At 39.8% G+C, this 24,195-nt stretch overlaps 3 protein-coding genes across 5 annotated transcripts; all 3 read right to left on the bottom strand.

Moving 5' to 3' along the window:
• Nucleotides 1–390: 390 nt before the first annotated feature.
• Nucleotides 391–8,433, bottom strand: LOC135582377 (probable CDP-diacylglycerol--inositol 3-phosphatidyltransferase 2). Of its 3 annotated transcripts, XM_065128273.1 has the most exons (13): nt 8,226–8,433; nt 7,418–7,724; nt 7,205–7,328; nt 6,261–6,391; nt 4,488–4,572; nt 4,340–4,389; nt 2,231–2,270; nt 2,033–2,077; nt 1,861–1,926; nt 1,665–1,779; nt 1,525–1,581; nt 1,340–1,438; nt 391–698 (listed from the first exon to the last, which is right to left on the bottom strand). In XM_065128273.1, the coding sequence occupies exons 4-13, from the start codon at nt 6,319–6,321 to the stop codon at nt 645–647; spliced, it is 672 nt and encodes a 223-aa protein (XP_064984345.1). In that variant the 5' UTR covers nt 6,322–6,391; nt 7,205–7,328; nt 7,418–7,724; nt 8,226–8,433; the 3' UTR covers nt 391–644. The 3 variants fall into 3 exon arrangements, with proteins under 3 accessions (XP_064984345.1, XP_064984344.1, XP_064984343.1); XM_065128272.1 differs by lacking the exon at nt 7,418–7,724; XM_065128271.1 differs by lacking the exons at nt 7,205–7,328; nt 7,418–7,724.
• A 737-nt stretch (nt 8,434–9,170) lies between these two features.
• LOC135624307 (protein FEZ-like) lies at nt 9,171–10,603 on the bottom strand. The gene is made up of 3 exons (XM_065127783.1): nt 10,310–10,603; nt 9,927–10,204; nt 9,171–9,838 (listed from the first exon to the last, which is right to left on the bottom strand). The coding sequence occupies exons 1-3, from the start codon at nt 10,488–10,490 to the stop codon at nt 9,314–9,316; spliced, it is 984 nt and encodes a 327-aa protein (XP_064983855.1). The 5' UTR covers nt 10,491–10,603; the 3' UTR covers nt 9,171–9,313.
• Nucleotides 10,604–12,089: 1,486 nt separating this feature from the next.
• On the bottom strand, nt 12,090–14,424 carry LOC135624187 (pentatricopeptide repeat-containing protein At3g47530-like). Its single transcript, XM_065127592.1, has one exon. The coding sequence runs from the start codon at nt 14,352–14,354 to the stop codon at nt 12,468–12,470; it is 1,887 nt and encodes a 628-aa protein (XP_064983664.1). The 5' UTR covers nt 14,355–14,424; the 3' UTR covers nt 12,090–12,467.
• Between the last annotated feature and the right edge of the window lie 9,771 nt (nt 14,425–24,195).

Raw genomic sequence — 24,195 nt, 5'->3', positions numbered from 1 at the left:
TTATTATTTTGCTGATGCATTTCCTGAGACCTTATCGATAAAAAAGACAAAAGAACAAAAACTTCTGCAAAATCAAATTAGCCTTTTCATCACAAAATCATTGATAAGATTGAAGACCTTAATCTAGTATTCACATTTCATGTACCAGACAGCAAAAATTGTGCTCTTTTTGTTTTTGTTTACATGCTCAAATATGAAATAACATGATCAATTCTCAAACATATATTTCATACAAATATTTAAGGAGACTTCCCGACGGTTTAAAGCCTAGTTAACATGTCTAATTTTAAATCTCAATCATTAGCATCGAGTGCATATGGACTTGATGTATACATATGGAGTGAATTTTTTTGGAATATGAAAAAACCATGAGGATGAACAACACTTAAGTATCACTGAAAATTCAAGCTCTAGATTAGTGCCAAAACTGAAATGGTGATTGTTCCACGACTCCCCAAAATCTCTCATAACAAAGACATGAAACACTATTGATAAAGTCCCAATCAGTTGAATATGAATAAAGTGGACCTAACTTTTTAAGACGCCCAAACAGTTTCAAAGTCAAATAAAAGTCAAAAGTTGATTGCCAAGGTTTGCTTTGAGCAGAAATGGAGCCACTGACATCAGTTACTCGGAGTTCATCCTCAGGTGCTTCTTTTCATATCATGATACACACAAGCATCTGCAGCAGACTTCATCTGAAATAAGCAAAAGCATAATTTCAGTGTATAGATAAACATTTTTGCATCTCAGGGAAACATCTACTAGTTGAGGATCACCAAGGAAAACACTTTGGACCTCCAGAAAGAAAAGTCACTTATATGTGAATTTGCAGAGTTGTTCATTGTGCAACAGATGCTTAAGAATATTAGCAAGCATACAAAATGTTTGAACATGCCATATCTGAAAAAAATGCAATAGCTCATTTGATCATAAAGTGACACTGATGAACTGCTAGGCTAACATAACATGGAAACTTGGCATCAAGACTTGTGCAAGCTTACAGTATTAACAAGTGCTAGTCCCCCTTTATCAAAATCTAATGATATCAATGACGAGTCTGATAGAAAAGTTTTACTCAGATTATATGTTGCAATGTAACGTCCTCAGTGGTTTTTTACCACGTGCTTGTTCCTAGGATTAAAAGTTATATTATGACCAATAAGAGTTCTACAACTGTAAAAAGACACATCTGCAAGATTTTAGAAAGCAAAGATGTGTGGAGTACTCAATTTTATTCAACAAGTTATCACTTAATGCAACAAAAGAACTAATTTCACTGCCCTAAATATATGACAGGCATTAGACAATTCATAAGAATAAAATAACAAAAGGTCACCTGGATGACGTTCACCACTTGCTTAATTGCACATCCAATGGAAGCTAAAAGGAACAGTAAAGAAAGAAGTGACTTTTGTCCCAAAGCATATGCATAAACCTGTCAGATGAAAAGATTCAAGTCAGTTGCAAGATTTCAAATAAGAAGAAAACAAAGAAAAAGCCATGTAATAGAAGAGAGTTTACCTCAAACAAGCTTTCATATTTCTCATCAGCAAGAACATAGAGGATAATGTAAAGAACCTGTTGCATGACATTGTGATTACATTACAATAGAGTCAATTAAAAAAAGTGGACTACACAAGTAATGATGGTAGACAAAGTACCTCAGATCCAACACAGCAGAAGGCCATGAACATGCGGTTCCCATAGTATAATTTGAAAAGCCAATTAGTTGAGTCCTTTACATCCTTGTGGCTAGTTTTGCCAGATAAGAATGAACTGCAGTGGCATATTAACAAAAGCACAAGAACTTATTGATTCCCATAAATCAGTAGTGCTACACCAAAGATGAAACAGTACCTGTACATTTGCAGCCAATGACTTGCAATGTCCAACCCAAGCAATGCCAGGAAAATCAAGCCTGGCCTGCAGAAAAGTTAACAAGAAAATCAGCCATGCAGACAAGAGACATAATAGTTAGATATATATTTTTTATAAAAAAATAGTTAGATATATGCAAAGATGCAAGTACCTATACAATTGTGAGAGAACAGCCAGTAGACATGCAGTGCTAACCCTGAAGAATGAAGAGAAACAAGAATAAGATAATTAGACATACATACAGAAGAAAACAGTTTATTCATTTTAAGTATACTTATCTAAGTAGAGAAGATTTTAGATTTTAAGCATTCATAGAAAAGAATGCCCAAAGGGCCTGTTAGAGAAGCACCTGTCAGTTACCATATCCAAAACAGCTCCAAAAGTTGACACTGGTTCACAAATCAGAATAAATTAGTAAATGAGTAGATATAACCATTTTCTGTTTTCTCAACAAATGCCATATTTATTATAGACTTCGAACCAGAATGTTCTGCATTGTGATAAGAGAAGTCGCATGTATAGAAAACTAAATAAAAAATTTAATCAATGTTTGAAAGAAGAGACAAACATTGAAAATCAGCAAAATACTTGTTGCAGTAGCATGCGATACATGGAAAACTAGAGATGTTTCTCTATTTTTTAATAAGAAAGACAAGCTTTGATGTCTACACTGGCAAATATGAAACTTCCTTGAATTAGGGGAGGAAAAGAAAACTGTCTTGATCCATGGCAAGAAAAGCTTAGTTAATGAAGGTTGCTGACTTTGTCAATATAGTGAAACAAATGGAGGATGCTAAAATTGGAGCCAAGGAGGCAGTGACAGGTAGCATTGGGTACGGAATATAGTTTTCAGAAATTACCACATGGTATATATGGAGCCAATGAAAACTGCTTTCTTGATCATTTAATTGGGAATCTGTCTCTTGGAGTCGGCTTGAAAATGGAGCTGTGAGAAGAACAGAAACACCTTTTTTCTCTTTTCACTACATTCCATTGTTTCTTCATACTTTTTACCTCCATTTCATTTCTTTGTTTATTTTTTCTACTAGTATACATATCAAATCACACCAGTATGCCATAGTGCTCAGATTGATGGCTAAAACACCACCAGCAACTCTAATGGCAACTCTTGGTGACAATACAGATGTTATGGTCAAGAAAGTGAAAATGGCATCAGAAAGACACAAAACTGATGTGACATTGCTGTTGTTTAATTAAGCAAACAGTATGGGATAATTTTTTGGATCCAGTTGAGGAAAATGAGGAGGTTTTAATAATACATTAAGATTTACTATACAATAATTGAAGTAAGCCATCTAAAGAAATTAGTAATAAAGATATGAGTTAATGTTGTGAAAGTACAAAATAGTTTAGAAGCACGACTTAACATCATTCATAATAATGCATCATGTATGATCATAAGAAACAATTTACCAATCTCATTAGTCGCTAGTGTCATAGTTGGGAAAATTAGTTACTTTTGTGGTGCCTTGTTGAACTTTAATCTCAAAACACCATTCATGACTATGCAGGTGGATGTCTTACCAAAGTATGATGGGAACTGTTAAAACAAAATCAAGAACTACAAGGCAGCTGTAGGAGTTATATAGTGAAGTGCATAGAACATATCAGCTTTGGCAACAAAATCTAATTTCGCCAAATAGGAGGAATTCCTAGTTACAATCATTTGATGTGGGTTATCACTTGGTTGCAAACAGCTGTTTCAATATTACTGAATAATAATAAAAGCTTCAATGATTTTGCTGCATAAATTGCTGTGCTATACATATTGGGAGGTCTATTTGCCAATGCCTATTGTGTTTTCTATGTATCGAAGCCTAAATGATTTTGCTGCTGCTTCCATTACTAGTCCTACACCAAAAGAATATCATTTCAGGCAACTCCATTGCAAACATGAAACTTTTCTTTATAAAAATAACCAATCTCGTTGCCAACATACATTAGCTTCTTTTCCAAAAGCTCAATTTCAACTCAATTGTCGTTCACATCTCATCCTTCCTTTTGCTCCATATATATTTTTGGTGTCAGATCTTTCTTTTCCTTATACAAATTAAGCTGAATTTGTTAGGTTATTTATCTGAAAACAATATGGACAAAACCATACCATTTTTCCATGACAGGATATCTGTTAGGTGTATGGCAAATCGACATTGCTTATTTGTTGCATCTATGTAGATGCATGCATACACGAACATGGTTTGCCAGAAAAGTCAATCCCAATCAAATCAGTTGATAAAGTCAGTGCAGATTATGATCAAATTGGCCAGAGAAGGGTTAGGCTAATTATTTTTCAAGTGTAAAAGAAAACATTCCAAAAGGACTTCATATTTGATAACCTTGTTGAACCATGGAGTAAGAATGTGCTGATGCAGCTACTGTAAATGAAAAAGTTATAGGAAAAAAACTATCTTGATGAGATATTCTGAATCCTTTCTACCTTGATTGAACTTCCGAGCAAGCCAACCATCCAATGCATCACAGCAAAAGCTGGAAAACAAAAGTGTAGTCAACTAATGACCAAAAATTTGTTGCAGTATAGTCTAAAGTCTAAACAATTGAAAATTAACATATATGACAAAAGTTACCTAACGAAGTAGAGAATGGTAAAGAGAGTCTTCTGATAATAACAAAGAGCAAATGCCACACAATTCATGATGACTCTTATATATCCTGCAGAACAGAGAAATTTTCAAAGAAATCAAAATAATATGAAAGATTATCACATGAAAAATAAAAATAGTAGCATTACTTGTTAGTTGTTAGAATGACACACTGCACTGAAATATGCAGAGAATTAGCAAAGTAAGCAGAGCAAAACACATGCATGTGCTAGTCATTTGACTCATTTGTCTTAAAACAATCCATATCAGAGGAAACCTTTCCCTTGCTATGCTAATTATTGATGTCGTGCTGGGTCCCTCAAATTGACCAAACAAACCAAAATAAGGCCTACTCAATTAAAGGTCTACAAGCCAGGTTCATATGGCCACTAGAAAGGCAAGCCAAACTACGACTAATACTAGCCCCTGTGACTTGGCTCTGGTATGGCTCACCAGAAAGGCAGGCTAAACTAGTACTGGTACTGCTGATCAAGTGACTTGGCTCTAATGATGACATGCTCAAGATTTAGGTTGAGCAATAGTCTGATTTCACATCTGTCAGAAAATCCTGTCTGGAGTTGGAAGTGAAGATGAAGTCATCTTCATAATAGTAGTGGCATTATCTTAACTACTTTATAGGTAACATAACACAACTTGGACCTCAAGTTATGTTAAAACTTGGAGTTCAAATCTCTGAAAGCATTTCTATAATTTGAGAAGTGCTTCCTCAACTAACTACAGAATTAAAATAATTAGCTAATTTCATACCAACAATAAAGGTGACAACATCCATGCATAAGCACTTAGACAGTCAAGAGAGAAAATTAATTTCCTTGACCCAATAAGACCTACTATAATAAGCAAAACCCAAAACACTTTAAATATGATTGGTGAGACAACTTATATGGTTGTAGTATGGCATTCTGGTGCTGATGTTGGTATGAATTCAAAAATTGTATGGCTTATCAGACATACTTGTCAACAATATAAGAATTGTTGCAAACCCATCATGATATCACTTGTCCATAAGTGTATAGGAAGAAACTCCATAGGGCGGCGATTGTGGCTGACATTGGAACTAAAGTGGTGTATAGGACTATAACATCTTTGTGTAGGTTTCCATGAACCCTGGAAAGATGAATAGTATTGGGAAGTGATTTCTTTTTGTCCCGTTACAGTACTTAATTATTAGAAGTGCTTTCTCTAACAGGTGTTTCTAATTCAAGGAGAAATCTTCCAAACTAACTACTATAGATTAAAACAAATAACTAACATTATTTTATTGCAATACAGAGAAGAAAAATCTTCAAGCATGAGTTCTTAGACATACAAGCCTCATGTATATTGTGGGCACGGGGGAGAATAACATCTCATCACCTTACTAGGTGAATACATTGCCATGACCACAGTTATAAATAACATCCCTTCTTTCAGTTCTTCAGCCAGCTACAGTATCATATACATACTAATATATAATCACATAAGTTATAGCAATATTATGTTTGACCTCATTCAGTGTTTCTCACTAGCTTTATCAAGATTAGAAAACATCATGCTTATATTCAACATAAGAATTTCATGCTTAATGATTAATTACAGCTAATGGGCCATATTAGAATGAAAGCATATTTGACTTCATGCTTAATGATTAATTACAACTAATGGGTCATATTAGAAAGAATGAGAGCATGTTTTCCTATTTCTTCATAGATTAACAACACATTTTCATAAGTCAAATATTGGGATTCAAAAACTTACCTATAATATTGGGAATATAAAAATACACCGATACTGTCTTTTGATTTGATGGCTGTGCCATAGGAGCTTTCAAACTCAAAGGAACTTCAGTAAAGTTGAGAGATGATAGAACTGGCTACAGATCGTTTCCTCTGTCAAAAATTAACCAATGTCAATAGGTGAAATATTAATAAAAAAGGATGAAAAGAAAGTGCATGTAAATAAGTGAATATAGACACATGCATGTTTATATAATTTTAAGTTCCATGACCAATAACTTTGAAGAATTTTAATGAAAAATGTTAACTCATCCTATCATTAGTGCATTCCATTTCCAACCTTAAATATACCATTAGAGCTGCAAGAGCATTTACCTAGAATGCATAATCTCTAGAGATAAAGTTATTGTTATGGATGGTTTTACAGAAAATAAAGCCCATTTGCTCCAAAAGATCAGTTTTATTGATATCAATGTTGTCAAAACTGCTAGGCACAATAAGGCACCAAGGTCCATTGTCATCCAATGCCCTAGGAACTCACCTGAGCAAACCATGCTTACCTTACAAAAGCAAGACCCAAATTTGGCCAAAGAGAGATGAGAGGGCAAGAAGAGGGAGGGAAAAGGAAAGGAAAAAAAAGAGGGAAGGGAGAATGGGGGAGGGAGGTGCTGGTCAGGCATCGAGAAGATGTAAAGAGAGTAAAAGGTAAGATATAAGGCAAGGCAGCGATAATGGTAGAGCACCCCTAGAGGTGACCTTGCGGCCAAAATATTGAAACCCTAATAAGTTTATGATCAAATATTACAAACTAGCTTAATGTAGTCATTATAGAGAAACAAGAAGATTCAAACTTAAAAGGCTATTTGAGTTGCTAATTTTTCCAAATGAACTAAATGTGAGCAATGATCTGATCGAAATCTTAATAAATGACTTGTGAGATTATCAGCCATGTGAACATGACACAACCTCTTGATGTGTGGTAGCCAGTCATCTTCCTAACAACTGTTCACCGAGGACCCTGTGGCCACCCAGGCTTAAAGCAACCACGAAGTTAGCACTCTCCATTCTCTCCCTCTGTCTCTCTACAAGCCTGAAAGATAATGTGGTTGAGTTCATAAAAGGAATGGAAAAACTATGGCATAAGTTCGACCACCAAAATAAGGAAATTTTTGTGGGTACTAGTGCTGCTCGTGTGCTATGTATTCAGGATATTGTTGTAAGTGCTGCACAACCACTTCATGTCAGGATGTTGCTATGAGTGCTGCAAACATGATGGTTGTTCAGTATCTGTATGCCAAGATTGCAAATTGTGAAGATGTTCTGCTCCAGTCAACTCTAGTTAAGCTGGTCGTTGCTTCGAGTTCCACTCCTCACTGTCTGATTTGGGCATTACAGGGGACTCCGCCTAAGGTAACCTCAACCCTACATCAACGGTGTTTATCTTGTAGGTCCTTCACCCTCAGGCAGTCAAAAGACACCGACCAACCTTTGCCAAATAAAAACAAAAAGAAATAGAGCCAACCATTGTCACACAGAAAGCAGAATCAATTCTTCTCCAAAGTCCGGCTTCATCTAAGCAATTATTTGGAAAAGTTTAACGAGATTAGCCTCATATGCTTACTAAAAATACCTGGAACCGAGCAGGATACTAACTACTAAAATCTCCAGTCAGCGAGGCAGGACAAACGAAACCAATCACCTCCTTGAATGCTTAGCCTCATATAAATAAGTACAACCCTACGCATCATATTCCACTACCAGAACAACGAAGACAGAGAACCATGAAATCCCACTTGCTCTTATGACCCAGCTTACCTCCGCCTCCAAGTAATGCTCAAAAACATGATTTATCATTGAGACACAAGAAAAAAGAAAGAAAAATATGATTCGATCCGATAAATCGGAGAGAAGAATAAGAAGGTACAACGAAAGATTCAATGGAAAAGGCCCCAAAAGAAAGGGGAAAACGTGGAGGGCTTCGTGTTACCTTCGGCGACCGCGATGGTTGGGAACGACGACGAGAGTCGACCGAGAGAAGGAGAGGCACAAGAACTGGGCCGGCGATGGCAGCGGGGAAGGCAAGCGAGAAGATACGCAGTCGGTGGGCAGCAGATATAGCCTTTCCCTCCTTTACTATCGAGAATAGATTCGATCCGATCTGCTCGTCGAGAGATTTCGCCAGAAGAAGAAGACTCCCAATTAATATAAAAGAAACACTAAAAACAATAAACTCTCTAATAAACGAGAATTCGGAGCCAAAGGAAACTCTTAATTATCTAATCATCCACCTGCGGGGCGCCACGCGCTCGATCACCTAACAATTACGTGCCGGAAAATGATTGGATATTACATCAGGACCCACTCTTTCATCCTATTGCCAAGCGGATAAGAATGCGGGTTGGATGTGTAAAAGTGGTGACCAATTGGGACCCATGGAAAACAAATTAGTATTTGAACTCTTTCTCTTTACTTTTATAGAAAAGAATAAACTTTTATATCCCCTATATTATTGTTGCTTATGGAGTCAGATATATGAGAGCTTATTCTGGTTTCTGCAAGTAATCTTATTGTCACGAAAAATATAAAGCTTATATATTATTGTTAAATTGTTTATTTTTCTTTTTTTTTGTAATTATCTAATTTTTCCTTAAGTATTGCTACAAAGCTGTAAACAAAGACAAGTTGATTTATATTTATGTTATTTTTAATACAAATTATCCTTAGTTTATCGACTCCAAGCTTCATAATTTGAAGTAACCTCCTATACATGTTCTTATTAATACTTGACATAATTAATGCTAATAAGTAATTGGTATTGGTTTATTTTGCTGTATTAGTGTTAGAAGTTGAGATGGAGCTGCTAATGCTATTAGGGAGTATATCTAATATCTCATATAAACAATAGGTAAGCAAATTTTGAGAAGATAAGGACTTTCATTACGCTAAATGTTGCTTCTCACTCTGTTAGCTTTGAACATGGACATGTACATCAGTCTTTTGCAACAGGAAATGGTTGCCAATGTGATGTGACTCTAAACTCTCTACATCCAGCTATGTGAAGCATTTGCTTGCCAATTAGTTTGGTGAGATCTCACAGAGGTAAGGAGGAGACTCCCATGCCAAGTTGAGCTCCCCGGAAATGGTTGGCAGCAGGCTGAAGCCCCACTGACTGTTCTCAAGACTGCATATTTTACCTTCTTCTCCGTTTGCCAGACTTGCCGTGCTTCTCATGGGCTGTTGTCCGAAGTCTATGCTCGTCAAGGGTTCCTCAACGTCACCCACAATCGATGGTGATGCATTGAGAAGCATCGAGGCGACGTCCATGGCGGACTTGGATGGTATTTGCATGCGTTCTGGGGAGAACATGAAGCTGGTGGGTGCAACTTGTGCATTGGGAAGCTCCGGCTTGTAGCAGGAGGATTCAAGTGGATGACGGAGCATCTCTGAGCTCAGTTGGGTGCTATGTGCAGTCCTTAAGATGGAGAACAGGTCTGCTGCTCCATTGGGATCGGGCACCGGGGACACCCAGGAAGGAGGCGGTGCTGCTCTATGTGCCACGGTGTTAGGCTTCTTGAATATCCTACATATTGTCCATGAATCCTGTTCATGAAGCGAAACAATATCTCAGTTGTTAGAATAGAATGGAAGATAATTACTCCAAAAATGAGAAATGAACTGTAGTTCCCACGTTGATCGAAATATTTTTGTGAGCAAGGGAAGGTAGTCTGAACTCATGCATCATCCATTCTGTTTTGATCCCTTTGGCAGCTCTGCCTCTGTAGAAAACGAGCGATTTCTTGAGACCTATGCACTTATTTCCTTCAGAAGAGTAGATTGGCCTGTCCGTGCCTGTGGCCTTCCAGAATCCAGCTCCTGTGACTCTGTTTGGCCTTGCGCTGTTCTTGTACTTTCGATCCCTCGGGCAGTAGAAGTACCATTCCTTTTCTCCTGTAGTCGTCGCCAGCTCTTCTCGGTTGCAAGAGAAGGAGAGATAACAGTTTGGTAAGTAAATGGAAGATGATAAGAGAACCTGTTCTTAACATGCACAGGCAAATAGAAGTAGTAGCTTACTTGGAAGATCCCATGGATCATATTTGTAGATGTCGAGCTGCCTGATAAGTTCAATAGATGGAGGTTTCTGCTGGATCTTCCTGTTCAAGTAGAAGCCTACTAACTCTTCATCTGTGGGGTGAAACCTAAACCCTGGCAGCATAATGTCATCTCCCTTCTCCATATCACTTCTCTCATCCATGACCCCTACAGACTCTTCACTGTGAAAACAGTAGTTGAAGAAGACCGAGAGAAGCAAATCTGAAGCCGAACTACAAGAAACCTTTCCAAGATCAAAAAGCTTAAGATGTCTGGTCGAATGAGAGAGAAGCTTAAGCAGTGAGTGGTCTTATAATCACAATCCAGCTGTTTACAATGAGTCCAAAGCAGTGAATACATTATTGACCGAAAAGACTTCGCCTTTCTCCCTCCTTGAACTCATTAGGTTTGTTTAGTTCATAAGATGGGCATCCCAAAAAGACTACAAATCTAGCAGCATAGGGGATCATCAATCCTTTTCCTTTCACACATACAATACTCGTCACACGCATCCTTGAGCACACCAAGAGAAGGATAACTTCAAGACAAGTCCATTGTTTATCCTTTTTCTTGGGTTATTCACGCCGAGCTAACTCTTTCCAACACGTTAGAAGCTTCGGATACTAATATTCATTCCCAAATGTCACTGCAAATTCTTCTCTTCGGTCTCTCCTGATCCAAAAATCCCATCTCTTTCGGATATGTACCCTTTGTTTGTCAGCACATGTTTTGGGATCTTTCAGGCCTGATGAAACAAATCTGCAGCTTGTAATGCTGTTCCACTTTCACACAGTGTAAGCTGGCTTTTGGCAAGATGAAGTTAAGTATACTGGATGAATAATCTTAGGTGTAATTTGATAACCAAGTTCCAGTAACCTTGAAGATTGATTTGGTTTTAGTGGTGGGGAAGATTGAAATCAAGCTTAGGTCACAGTGCATGCATTATAATGGGCATAAGAACAAAAGTTTGGACGTGTGAGCACAAGTCCATGACCAGGATTTGCTAACCGTGTCTACCAAAGAGGTTGCAGGTTGGGAAGCCCCCTATTTAATGAAGTGTTTGGAAGTCAAGCCATTGGCATTTCTTCCCAAGTGTGGCCCTCGGTTTGGACCAATCTTGTCTGTTGACCTTTGGTTGCAAACCCAAGTCAAAATAAATTGGAACCAAACACTTCAAACACAAGCTTCTCTCTTCTTCGAATTTGCACGCTTTATCTTCTTCCTCAATGCTCCCCGTTGCACCAACTTCACGTTTAATTCTTCCTTCTTTGCGAACGAACCATCATTAAATTATCATCTAATTCTTCTTTATGATTATTGAGATATTTCATTCCTAATATCTATGTTCGAGTTGACTTGAAATTTGATCACGATAATCACGGAGGAGCAACGCTCTCTGTTTAATTTCCAAGCTCAGAACAAATGACAAGTCATTAGATTAGTACGATTTGTACATGAAGACGTTGCTTAGTAGTGATGTTGGGTATTAAACATGTTTAGCAAATCGAGTTGTTATAAATGGTGTTTGATGGCAGGAAACTTGCATTGTAAGCATTGGGTGCAGGTTGACCGGAAGTCCCAAAGTCATTGACTGAAGGCAGAAACAATAACCCCATTCAAATATACAACCAAGCATAAAATGGTCCTTCACACAGCATGTGACCAAATGGCAATATGTATCCTAGATGATAAAATATAGTCACATCATAATAATTATATGATGATCAAGCCAGTTTATGTGGCAGCTGGTGAAGAATAAGAAAAGTAAATTTTATTTAGGTTCATGTTATGAAATACAAAAGGTGCTAAAATAATAGAGCAGCAGCGAATCTTACTGCTACTAACTTTGCACAACCACAGTTACATTGATGGGATTTCAACTTGCCAACCATTAAGCATCTTGCTGCTGTGTTCATCATAGTTATTTTAATTGGAAGAATCAGTGTAATACCTTGGTTGATGGTGATTGCTTTTGAAAGCTCATGCACCAGGTGCAATGCTGATCCCAAATATGAGCTCAAGATATCTTGTTGAGCCCTTGATGTAATGGGGGTGAGCAATCATCAAGCTTGCTTTCATCTGCTTGATGAGCAAATGAGTAATGTTCAAAGCATGAGAGGCCAACAACTGTGATGCCCACCTACCAATAATCATCACATGAACATCGACCACCTCTGAAATGGTGGAATCGACTGCGATCCCTAATGATCACCAGCCTGTCGTAAACCGCAGACAAAATTTTTGCAAAAGTGTGGCAATCGATGCAAGTTCGGAGGTTCTTTGCAATCCTGATCGTTCTTCCTGGTGGGGTTGCAAGAATACCAAATGCAATAGCCAACTTCTCACTGTGACAAGAGAGTGCATTCTCTTTCTCCTCCTCATCCATTCTGTGCAGTTCAGATGACACGTTTGGAACATAACCAGCAATCTTCAACTGGCTATTTATCTCATCAAGCATCCGGTAAATCTCTGCTTTTCGTGGATGTGAATCATCGTCGACGGTGAACTCATGAACCACTCCATTTATCTCTGTTGTGCTGCAGCCAGGGCTTGTCTGGATTCCCTTATCCTTCATCAACTTCCTTACTTCTGCCACCTTCTCCCAGTTGCCTGCAGATGCATAAGTATTCAGCAACAGGACATAATCTCCAGCTTGCTGTGCTTTTAACTCGATCAGGTGCCCAATTACATGTTCTCCGAGCTGAGCATGGCCATGGATCCTACAGGCTCCAAGAAGAGTCCTCCAAGTAGTGGAATCTAGCTCAACAGCCTTCTCTTTCGCTATAAGCTCATAGGCCTGATCGAGCAAACCGGCACGGCCCAAAAGGTCGACCATGCACCCAAAATGACGCGCATTGGCGGCAATTCCATACTTGTCTCTCATCATATCGAAGAACCTTAATCCCTGATCAACCAATCCACTATGGCTACAAGCCGACAGCATGCCGGTAAAGGTGTGCTCGTCGGGAGTAACACCAGCATTCAGCATAACACCAAAAGCTTCAATAGCTTCCCTCCCGTACCCGTTCATGGCCAACCCCGAAATCATGGCGCTCCAGCTGACAACATTCTTCTGAGAAGTATCAGAAAACACCGTGTAAGCTTTGTCCAAGCTTCCGCACTTTGAGTACATCGCTATGAGTGAATTCCGTAGGTTCAAAGCACGGTCATAACCTTCTCGCGCGGCGTACTCGTGGACGCGCTCGCCGAAATCAAGCGCACTCAGTTGCGCGCACGCCTGAAGCAGAAGCAGGCAGGTGACATTATCCGGCTTGCATCCGTGATCCGGTCGCTGCATCACGTCAAACAGGTGCAGCGCATCTTTGCTCCGACGGTTCTGCGAGTAGCAAGAAATTAAGACGTTCCACGTGACGGTGTCTCTAAAAGGCATTTCATCGAAAACGCGGTGAGCACCCTCGCAATCCCCGCAAGAAGCATACAGTCCCATCAGAGAAGTCAGCAGAACGGAGTCGCACTGATGCCCATCGCGGAGGACCCTACCGTGCACCTGCTTGCCACCGGACAAGAAGCAGATGCTGGTGCACGACTTGAGAAGAAAGGAAGCGGAGAAGGGGTTGCCGCGGACGCCGACATGTCGCCGCATGTGGTTGTAGAAGCGCAAGGCCTCGACGGGGAAGCCGCTCTCGGCGTATCCGCGCAGGAGCGCGTTGCAGTGGAACACAGAGGGGCGTGGGATCCGCTCGAAGACGAGGCGCGAGTAGCCCAGGTCGCGCAGGGGGGCGAGCGCGGCGCGGGACAAGAAGGCTGCGGAGATGGTGGGGTCGTGGACGAGGTCGGAGCGGAGGAGACGGGCGTGGATTTGGAGGAGGTGGGCTTTTGTGGTGCAGGATCTTATCAGAGGAATGCAATCCCCGGAGGGCGGCGACGGGGAGTCGTGCTCGAGGAGGTTGTCGGCCGACGAGGTGTTCGAGCGATGGCAATGGAGGAGACGGGGAATAAGAATAGGGGCGATGTGGGGGAGAGAACGGAGAGTGGCATTGGGTCGTAACATACGAGCCAAAGCCATGAAAGGCGAGGAAGCGGGCTTGGAAACGCTTGTAGTGTGGGTCAAATAGGCAACCTGGCTAATATATGTTGGGCCTCATTCTCCTCTAACAACTAAAACCTGTGATATGGCTTCTGATAATTTAAAATATTTACCATGGTAATAGAGGAAGAAGTCATGTGTTCTGATGATTATATTTGTATTCTCTTTATTTCATCGAGTGAGTGATTAGTTAGTCTCTGTGCAATGTTTATTTTTTACTTGAATTTACACCATATGTTTAGAGTTAAATTTTAGAGCCACTTGATTTTGATAATGGATCTCTTAAAACTTTATAATTTATTCTGTGTCTAAACTAATTTTTATATTTTTTAAAATATTATATATATATATATTCTTCCTGTTAAATATGAGTTAATAGACGTTATAATTTATTGATATGTTGAATCATAATAAATTATTAATATAATAATATATATAATTTAAGTTTAAAAAGTAAACGAAACCTTCGTTAATAACGAGATAATAACGAGAGGAGATGTCATCGTGGAAACGGAGGCAATGGCCGAAGAGGAGCCGATGATGCGATGCTCGATGGTGGTCGGGACGCTGGAGATAAGGAGGTGATTGATGATGGTAGGAGCACCGAGGTGGTAGGCTTCGATGAAGTGGTCAAGGGAGGGGACAGTGCCACGGAGGGCGGAACGGAGGGTGCAAAATTGAGCGATGAATTTGACGCATACGACCGTACTCGACAGATGAAACGAGGTCGCGGACGTACGCCTTCTCTAGCTTGTTCGTGGTCTTGATGATAACGTACAGGGCAACGAACCTGTTGTACATCTCTTGCTCTCGCTTGTCCTGTCATAATTTCATCTCCTCGTCTCTGATCTCTCTTCCTCTTTCCACTATTTTCCTCCTCCCTCTTTTTTCTTCTTTGGATGGATTATCGAGGAAGACGTCGATTAGATAGCAATAGAATTAGGTAAGAAAGAGAGACGGGAGAGGAAGAAAATAGAAAGGGGGCAAGGAAATGACATCAACGAAATGAGATGCAGGTAGTAGTCTCTTGGTCTATTTTCTTCCTCTTACGTGCTTAGCGTTGGACTACCCTTAGCGTTGGACTACCTAAAGTAGGATCGGAAGCTCCTCAGCTCATTATTATTATTATAAGAGAGGTTGCGTATATACAATAAGCAATAGTAGTTCGATACTATTGTTGGTGGTCACTTTCACAACGATGCCTCCTCTCGTCATTAATAGAGGTCTAAGTTTTTTTTAAAATCTTAAATTACATCTGTTATTATATTAATTATTTATTATGAGTTATTATATTACATAAGCAAACTGGACGAAAGGATCTCATATGCTATATTTTTAAAAATATAAGGGTTATTTTATACAAGAGTAAATCATAAAAACATAGACCTTAACCATATATTATATGTCTTCTCCTAATAGTTTAAACTTTTTTGAGAACTAAATTCAATTAAAAATCCCTATAACTATTTCATCAACATTATTATATCCCTTACGTTAGAATGAAAATAAATCGTTGACCAGAGTCTAAGTCAACCTAACCTACTTCCCAAAGGTTTTGCACGTCCGGTTCTTCAAGACGCTAAGAAGTCTAAAGCATCAGTAATAGATGTAAGAACTTTTAGAGTGGTAAGAAAAATATTTCAAATAATATTTACCTGATTCGTCAAAATATTACTCATATATAAGCTATTATTTCAAATGTCAAGGAGATTTCTTTTATATATAAGCAGAAGTTAGCAGCTAGACTACTATGTTGAGCTCCACAATGAATCAGGCTTTGATGATCGTCGATATCCTCAAAGACAATCTCCTCCCCATGCAAAATTATGAATGTTGTTTGGATATTTTACACTTACTGTTTGCTATGAAAGATCGTAAGATATCATATATATTCCATAAAAAAAAATCATATGACTAATTAGTCGGTCGCTCGTGTTTGATCTTTGGAAGAATTTATTTTCTCTAAAATTAATTATTTTGATTGTTTGCTTTCGATTTCATCGGTAAAGTTTTTGAACTTTCTTTTTGCACAAAAAAAGATTATTCACTTGAGAAAATTCTTAATAATGTTTTTCTTTTACTATATATATGATATAAAGAAAAAATATATATAATCGTATTGCCACCGTCGATCCTTCCTACGTTCCAAAGAAATAGATCACTCGGACGAGTCGACGCGAGGACGGACAATGGAACGTGAACACCGGTGTCCAACTTCTCCATCTCCATGAACCCTAACTTGACTCCATCCATTGCGGTCCCTCGTCTTCTTCGCTATATGCCAAATGGCATTCCTACGGTCGACAAAATGTAGGCATATGTGGCTGTGATGAAAGGCTGCCGTCGACGAGCTACTCGACAACCCTACCATCCACGAATGTAATCTTATCACAGCACGTCCTCAACCTATCGCCGCCGCTTCGTGTGTGTTCGATATTGGAAATGGTATCTTGAAAGAGATCATAAACATTTATACTGTTAGATGACACTATATGATTGGTTTAGATTAAGGTTGATCGAGTAATTAAATTGGTGAATGATAGGGGGGTAATATTTATGCTCTATCGAGACATGGCAAAATAGAGTGATCGAAAATATCATGTTAGCTTGAACTAAAATAAACAATATATTTTTCGATGTAGAAATGATTGGAAGAATATTTCACTAATCACAAGCGATTCGAGATCCTAAACTATAAATAAAGGTTTTTCTAGAATTCTACTTGTGAGACAAACCTAATAGTAGTCTTCTCATGTAGGAGAAATCATACGCGGATTTGAAATCGGAATCAAGTTTCGTTGTCTCGGTCAAAGTTCGATATTCCAACTTATAATGACACATTTAGACACTAGGATTATATTTTTGGCACAATGGATCTATGTTTTGACAATCTTATGGTACTAGGCTTAGATTGTGCATTATAGAATAAATTTCGACATTAGATGTTGTGAGACAAGCGTTATATTCTCATAATCCAAACAAATTTTATTCGAGGAGTTAGTCGATATAATTATCCGGCTTATACTACACAAATTATTCTTTTCGATGACATAATTAGAGTGTGAATGCTAGACATTATCACTATTGATAAATATCTAATGGCTATTAGATATGTTAAAATCTTAGTGACACTAAGAGCGGTAGAATTAGTGTAATAGCATTTTTAATCGATTTTGATCAAATTAAATTACAAGTAAAGACTATAAAATTAAGTCATAGGTAATAAAAGAGGCAAATCAATTTATAGTGGTTTGATCTTCTTGACCTATATTTACTCCAGATTCCTTTTCCTTTGAAGGCACTAACTTTCACTATCGATCTTCTTTCCAACGGATAAAGATCAACTATCTTTGTTATAACTCTTTTTTTTTTTTTTTTTCAGGCTTAAGAGATAATCTTTATATTCTCTTTTTATAAGAGTTCTCTCATATCTTACAATTTAGATATTTAACTAAACTTAAAGAGGAGGAGACTTAAACTAGCTTATAATACTTTACTAGCTTATGAATGGATATTTCATTAACCAAGCCTAAATGATATATTTATATATTTCAAAAGACTTCGGAGTCAAAAATTTAAATCCTTGAAATTTCAAAGTGGTACTACCGTTGACGATGCTCGATAAAATTTCACATCACAAATTTGGACTACAATGGTACTATCATCTCAAAATTTAAAATTTGAGTAGTACTACTACCGTCCTAGGTAGTATTATTATTGTCATAGGTGATATAATCATTGAAAATACTGACAAAGCACAATAGTGCTTATCAACTGACTTAGGTAGTACAACTGCTTGGGCCTGGTGGTATCATTGTTTAGGCCTAGTTTAGACTACTAGTTTGGCTTTTTAACAAGTTCAATTCAACCCGATTTCAAGCTTAATAGCTTTCTTAATGAGTGAGCTTTGTTTCAATCAAATATCAACTTAAATTGACTCAAAATAACTTCAATTAAGACCTCAACAAATCAGCCACATATCAAATATATATACGAAGCTTTCGACACATTATATGCTCTTCTAATATATCATCCAATCTTTCAGTACTTCATTTGAGACTCTGGTATATTGTTCTTTCTTTCGGTATATCGTATATTCCATCGGTATACCAATTTTCCAATGACATATAATGTTTCGATACAATATCTGATCCCTCTGGTACAATGCCTATTTGGAGTTTGATTTTCGACATTTCAACCAATCCTCCGACTCAATCATTTTTCGACATAATAATTTTTTGATATAATGTTTGACTCATCTATTCGATAGTTGATTCTTCAGTAGTCTAAGTTTGTGCTTAGAGCATTTACTTTGTTACTTATCTCATAAGCACATTAATTTAATAAACTTAATAATTTATTTTATTATCAAAATATGGGATTTAACTACATAAACACTAAAATATTAATGTCAAAAAATTATCATGCTAAAAATGATCACAAATTTCATAATAAGTGTATAAGTTTTCTATATAACATTTGTTAGAAACAATACTATTGTCATAAATCATTTGCGTCATTCAATAATAAGAATTGAGTTGAGTCGATCATGGATCAATGTTACGAAATTGAGTTGATCGAATCGACTTCTTAAAGGTCATCGAGCCATGAGAACCAAATATTAGAGGAGGTCGAAGTTCTTTTAGGGCGACTCCATCAAGGTGATGATAGACACTAAGCATTATTTTGTTTCTCTTTCTTAATTATTTTAAAATGTTCATATTTGAAAAATCACATTGCCCATTCTTATGATGTTGATCATTCTTATCATGAACATGGTCAGTAGCAAGCATTTAATTGGGTAGGTTGCCCCTCCATGACCTTCCTCTCAATAGTTCATGCTACATTCGTCATAGATGATAGAGTCTGATTTGGCCACTACAAACATATGAGTTTAGTAGCTTATTAAACACATAATATGCATTAAGGACAAATGATATGCACACCAACCACATCAATTAATTAATCAATCAATCAATCGTGCCTATAAATACGGGAATTTGTCGTCCGAATTCCTCTGACAGACCACCTTACATACTTGTCATGCGATTTAATTTTGTAGCCATCCATACCTGTCATCATCGCCATAAATAACATCAACCATGCATCATGTTAGGGTTGGCCCCTCATCCATGTTATGTAATATGAGAGCAAAAACACCTTGTAGGAATTGTGGTGTGCCTACATGAAGATGCATGAATTTAAGTATCTCAGGCAAAAGAAAAATCAGAATCATGTTGTAATATCCTTAGTCTCGCATCCGAAGGTTAATAGTCGTACTACAATTAACTTATCTTATTTTGGACAATAGGTCAAGACTTAAAAAGTTAATGAATTGGTTATCTCATTAGATATGATTGATATCAGAGCAAAAGGCCCTAGATAAGATCACGTTTCTTCTAAGTTGTATAACACTATGTATGCATAGATTTCTTCGGTGCAACTATCAACTCTTGCGATTCTTGGAAATGCTAAGGTTTTAGAGAGATTATGATCATTATTTTCGGTAAATCTAATTCGACCTATGCAGCTCAATCAACTTGGTGTTCATGATGCACAAACTATGCATGACGCATAAACTGTGTGATAATATCACTAGTATATAAAACTTATCTCTAGGCATGTTTCTATTTTTTTTTTTTTACATTTTGATCTCATAGAATTAAGCTAAAGTTCTTAAGTCAATCATTGACATTATTTTGTCCATGATGAAAGAACAAAGAATATCTTGACTATCGTAGGAGTTTTATCTTTCGCCGATAGAAATAAGAGATTTAAGATACAAAAGTCTAAGAAAATTCTTCGATAAAATCTTTTATCTAAGGAAATAAGAGATATAAGATATAAATATTTAATTCTCAACTTCTTTTCTTTTTCATACACGATAATATTGAAAAATTATGTCTGATCGATCTCATCAGGTCATCAAAATAAATCCTATCACATCTATTTCTTTTTCCTTTCACGGAAAATGCTCTCTCTCTCTCTCTCTCTCTCTCTCTCTCTCTCTCGGTCATCGTCATCGGTCGTACTACGTGCATGCATGCGGTCTATGGTTAAGGCAGCCACGAAACACGAGCACATGTAGGTGGCCACGAGGAGAGAGAAGCTCATGCACGCAACAATCACGTCCGATGGAGGCAGCATGCATTTTGGCCTGCCAACCTCCCTGCCGCCACCGTTACTTACCACCCTCCCCCATTTCCTTCTCTACCACCTCCTATAGTTCTAATTATCGACATGCTTAATCTACCTAATCTTGTAAATTACATGTTTTCGTGCTCTCGACGTCCCACTCAAACCTACATTTTAGATTTGACTACAAAATTCTACCACCCATTACGCATTACTTTCTCGTTTCACACGGCATGTATCTCCTTGTGGCTAAAATATTTTTAGACTTCAAAATGCAGCGCGACCTCGACATTTGTCTTGCGTGTTTAATTGATCACCTCACATGGGTTGTTTCATGTGAATCCTGATACGGTATATGTTGGGCACTAGCCACGTCACCACCGATGCCCCGTCACGCCATCGCCAGGTCAGTAAGAGGAGCTCTCTGACGCGCCGGCCAGGACCCATATCAAGGCATTCCTCGGTACGTCCCGTCTTGGAAAAATCGGGATGGCGGAATCGTGAAGGTACTTCCTCCCCCCAGGATCGGTCGTCACACGAAACTCATGTACAGCCGACACTCGTATAGTAGTATAAGAACCCTTGACCGGCATCTGGCCAAGGGAGAGGCGAAAAATAGAGACCCAATGTTGACTTGCTTGTCGAAGGGCCACAGTCGGTAACCACTTGACGGGGGCCTTATGTGTAGGAAAGCGGTCACCCCCGAGGCGAGACAATCTCGATCGGGAGAGGTGTTTTTCCCTGCCGGCATGCCAACTAGCATCCAGACAGAGAGCCATCCCCCAGCATCCCAACCAAGAGCCGCTAACCAGCATCCAGACTGAGAGCCATCCACCAACGTCCCAACCAAGAGCCACCTACTAGCATCCTGGCGGAGAGACGTCAATCAATATTCCGGTGCCAACACCTCGTTCTAAGGGCGTGACCGACCTCAGCAACCAGCTCAGCCCACCAAAGACTCTTGACATCGACCCGTGGACTAGGCCAGGGGACCTGTCAAGAGGCAGATTGACGTCATTACCGAAGGACCAACAACCGATGGTAGTAGCTCGACAGTGAGGCAGGCCTATGCCCAAAGCACGGTGGAAAAACGCCTCCGGCCCAAGCTCGAGCCTAAAATCACTTTTGGAGCCGAAGAGGTAGAGCGATCCCATCATGACGACGCTTTAGTGATTTCCATCCGGATCGCCAACGCTCGGGTCAAAAGAGTAATGGTTGACACTAGGAGCTCTACCAATGTGTTATACCTTGATGTCTTCAAGAAGCTTGGCTTGACCAAGGAGGACCTCACTCCAATGAACTCAGCGCTCATAGGATTCACCGGAGATTCCATCTCCCTGCTCGGGACCACAACACTCCTTGTCACCATCTGGGAAGAGCCGAAGGGCAAGACGACAATGACTACCTTCATGGTAGTCGATCTGCCCTCAGCCTATAATGTCATCCTCGACCGCCCGACGCTTAACAAACTGAAAGCGGTAGCTTCTACCTACCACCGGATAATCAAGTTTCCAACTTCAGTAGGGGTCGGGGAATCCTGAAGTGACCCGGGAGAGTCAAGGCGGTGCTACCTTATAGTAGTTATGCTCCCAGAGAAGTCACGCCTTTGTCAAGTCCCATATCCCCATGAAGGAGCTATAGTGCCGATGCATATGGAGCCCCCGAGCAACTCACCAAGGTACCCTTGAAGAGGAACTGGCCCGATTTGACCGTGAAAATCGGGATGGCACTCCTCGAAGCAAATCGGCTCTAGCTCATCGACTTCCTAAGAGAAAACGTCGATGTGTTTGCATGGTCCTCCAAGGAAATGCCCGGGATCGACCTGGGGTGGCCCAGCACTAGCTCAACATCAACCCCAAGGCTAGGCCGATTAAGCAAAAACCAAGGAAGTTCACTCCCGATCGGCAGAAGGTGATCAGCGACGAGGTCGATCACCTTAAAGTTGCAGGATTTATAACTAAGGTTAAATACCCCCGGTGGCTGTCTAATGCAGTCCTCATAAAGAAACCCAATGGAAGCGGGAGGATGTGTGTTGACTATACCGATCTCAACTGAGCATGCCCCAAAGACTACTATCCACTGCCGAGGATAGACCAATTGGTCGATGCCACCGTAGGCTATGAACTCCTTACGTTTATGGATGCATTCTCGGGCCACAACCAAATCCAGATGGCACCGTAAGACCAAGAGAACACTGCCTTCATCACCGACAGAGGAGTATGTTACTACAAAGTGATGCCTTTCGGCCTAAAAAATGTCGAGGCGACTTACCAAAGGATGGTCGACAAGATGTTCAAGCAACGGCTCAGGAGGAACATAGAAGTATACGTAGATGACATGATCGTGAAAAGCAAGGCTGTAGGCACACATCTGGCTAACCTGGCGGAGACATTCCAAACGCTCAGGCGGTTCAACATGTATATGAATCCTTCAAAGTACGTATTCGGGGTCAGCTCAGGAAAGTTCCTCGGTTTCATCATCCACTAGAGATGGATAGATGCCAACTCAGAAAAAGTCCGAGCCATAACCGAGATGCAACTCCCCCGCTTGGTCAAAGAGGTGCAGCGCCTCATCGATAAGTTGGCAGCACTTAGCAGGATCGTGTCGCGATCAGACGATATAAGTGTCTCCCCTTCTTCCGGGCTCTGTGCCAGGCTAACAGTTTCACATGGACCCTAGAATGTGACGAAGCCTTCGAAAAGTTAAAGGCGTGCCTCACTTGCTTGCCTCGACTCGTCGCGCCCGAGCCAAGCAAGACTCTCGGTCTTTACCTGGCGGCCTCGGCATAGGCAGTTAGCTTGGTGTTAATTCGAGAAATGCCACTGACACAACAACCTATCTATTATGTTAGCCATGTCCTCGTCGGGCTCGAGGTGCAGTATTTCTCGATTGAGAAGCTGACCCTTGCACTAATGAAGATAGCCCGAAAGCTACGATCGTACTTCCAAGCTCACATGATCAAAGTGATCACCGACCAATCGTTGCAGCAAATCCTCTCTAAATTTGACATGTCTGGTCGAATGCTATGGTGGTCAGTTGAGCTCGACGAGTTCGACATTCAATACTCCCCTAGAGCGACCATCAAAGCCCAGGTATTGGCTGACTTCATCTCCGAGCTAACTCCTGAAGATCATGCTATTGGACAAGAGTACAACGAATGCACATGGACCTTGCATGTGGATGGCTCGGCCATGGCCGAGGCGGCCAGGGTCGGACTTATCCTCAAAAGCTCGTCTAGAGAAACCTACGAGAGATCGCTCTGATTACAATTTTGGGCCACCAACAATGAGGCCGAGTACAAGGCGCTACTCCATGGCCTGTGCCTTGCCTTGGAGATGCATATGGGTAACCTCGAGGTCTTCAGTGACTCCCAGCTGGTGACAAGACACGTCAACGGGACCTATGAAGCTCAGGACCTGACGATGGCATTATACCTGATAGAAGTGAAACGACTAGCCCATCGCTTCAACCGCCTCTCGGTCACTAGAGAGCCTCAGGCGCATAACATGTAGGCCAATGCGTTGGCCAGATCGGCCTCCTCTCATAGCCTGGTGGCAACCTCAACAACTGAATCCATAATGGCGCTGACAACACCCACCCAGGGCATCGCCAAAACAAAGGTCTCGTCGAACTGGATGGAAGAAATACTTTGCTTCAAGGAGGACAGGACGTAGCTCGATGACCT

This window comes from Musa acuminata, chromosome BXJ2-10 (assembly GCF_036884655.1).
Source record: "Musa acuminata AAA Group cultivar baxijiao chromosome BXJ2-10, Cavendish_Baxijiao_AAA, whole genome shotgun sequence".
Taxonomy (NCBI): Eukaryota; Viridiplantae; Streptophyta; class Magnoliopsida; order Zingiberales; family Musaceae; genus Musa; species Musa acuminata.
The sequence above is the reverse complement of the archived record's forward strand: the minus strand, read 5'-3'. Positions and strand labels throughout refer to the sequence as shown.

Excerpts from the sequence above, each read along its gene's own strand:
- LOC135582377 (XM_065128273.1), bottom strand. The coding sequence starts at position 6,321 with ATGGCACAGCCATCAAATCAAAAGACAGTATCGGTGTATTTTTATATT. Across the intron at positions 4,573-6,260 it reads TTATATTCCCAATATTATAG|GATATATAAGAGTCATCATG; the intron begins GTAAGTTTTTGA and ends TCTGTTCTGCAG. Across the intron at positions 1,439-1,524 it reads AATATGAAAGCTTGTTTGAG|GTTTATGCATATGCTTTGGG; the intron begins GTAAACTCTCTT and ends TTCATCTGACAG.
- LOC135624307 (XM_065127783.1), bottom strand. The coding sequence starts at position 10,490 with ATGGATGAGAGAAGTGATATGGAGAAGGGAGATGACATTATGCTGCCA. Across the intron at positions 10,205-10,309 it reads TGATCCATGGGATCTTCCAA|AGCTGGCGACGACTACAGGA; the intron begins GTAAGCTACTAC and ends GCAACCGAGAAG. Across the intron at positions 9,839-9,926 it reads ACAAAAATATTTCGATCAAC|GATTCATGGACAATATGTAG; the intron begins GTGGGAACTACA and ends CTTCATGAACAG.
- LOC135624187 (XM_065127592.1), bottom strand. The coding sequence starts at position 14,354 with ATGGCTTTGGCTCGTATGTTACGACCCAATGCCACTCTCCGTTCTCTC.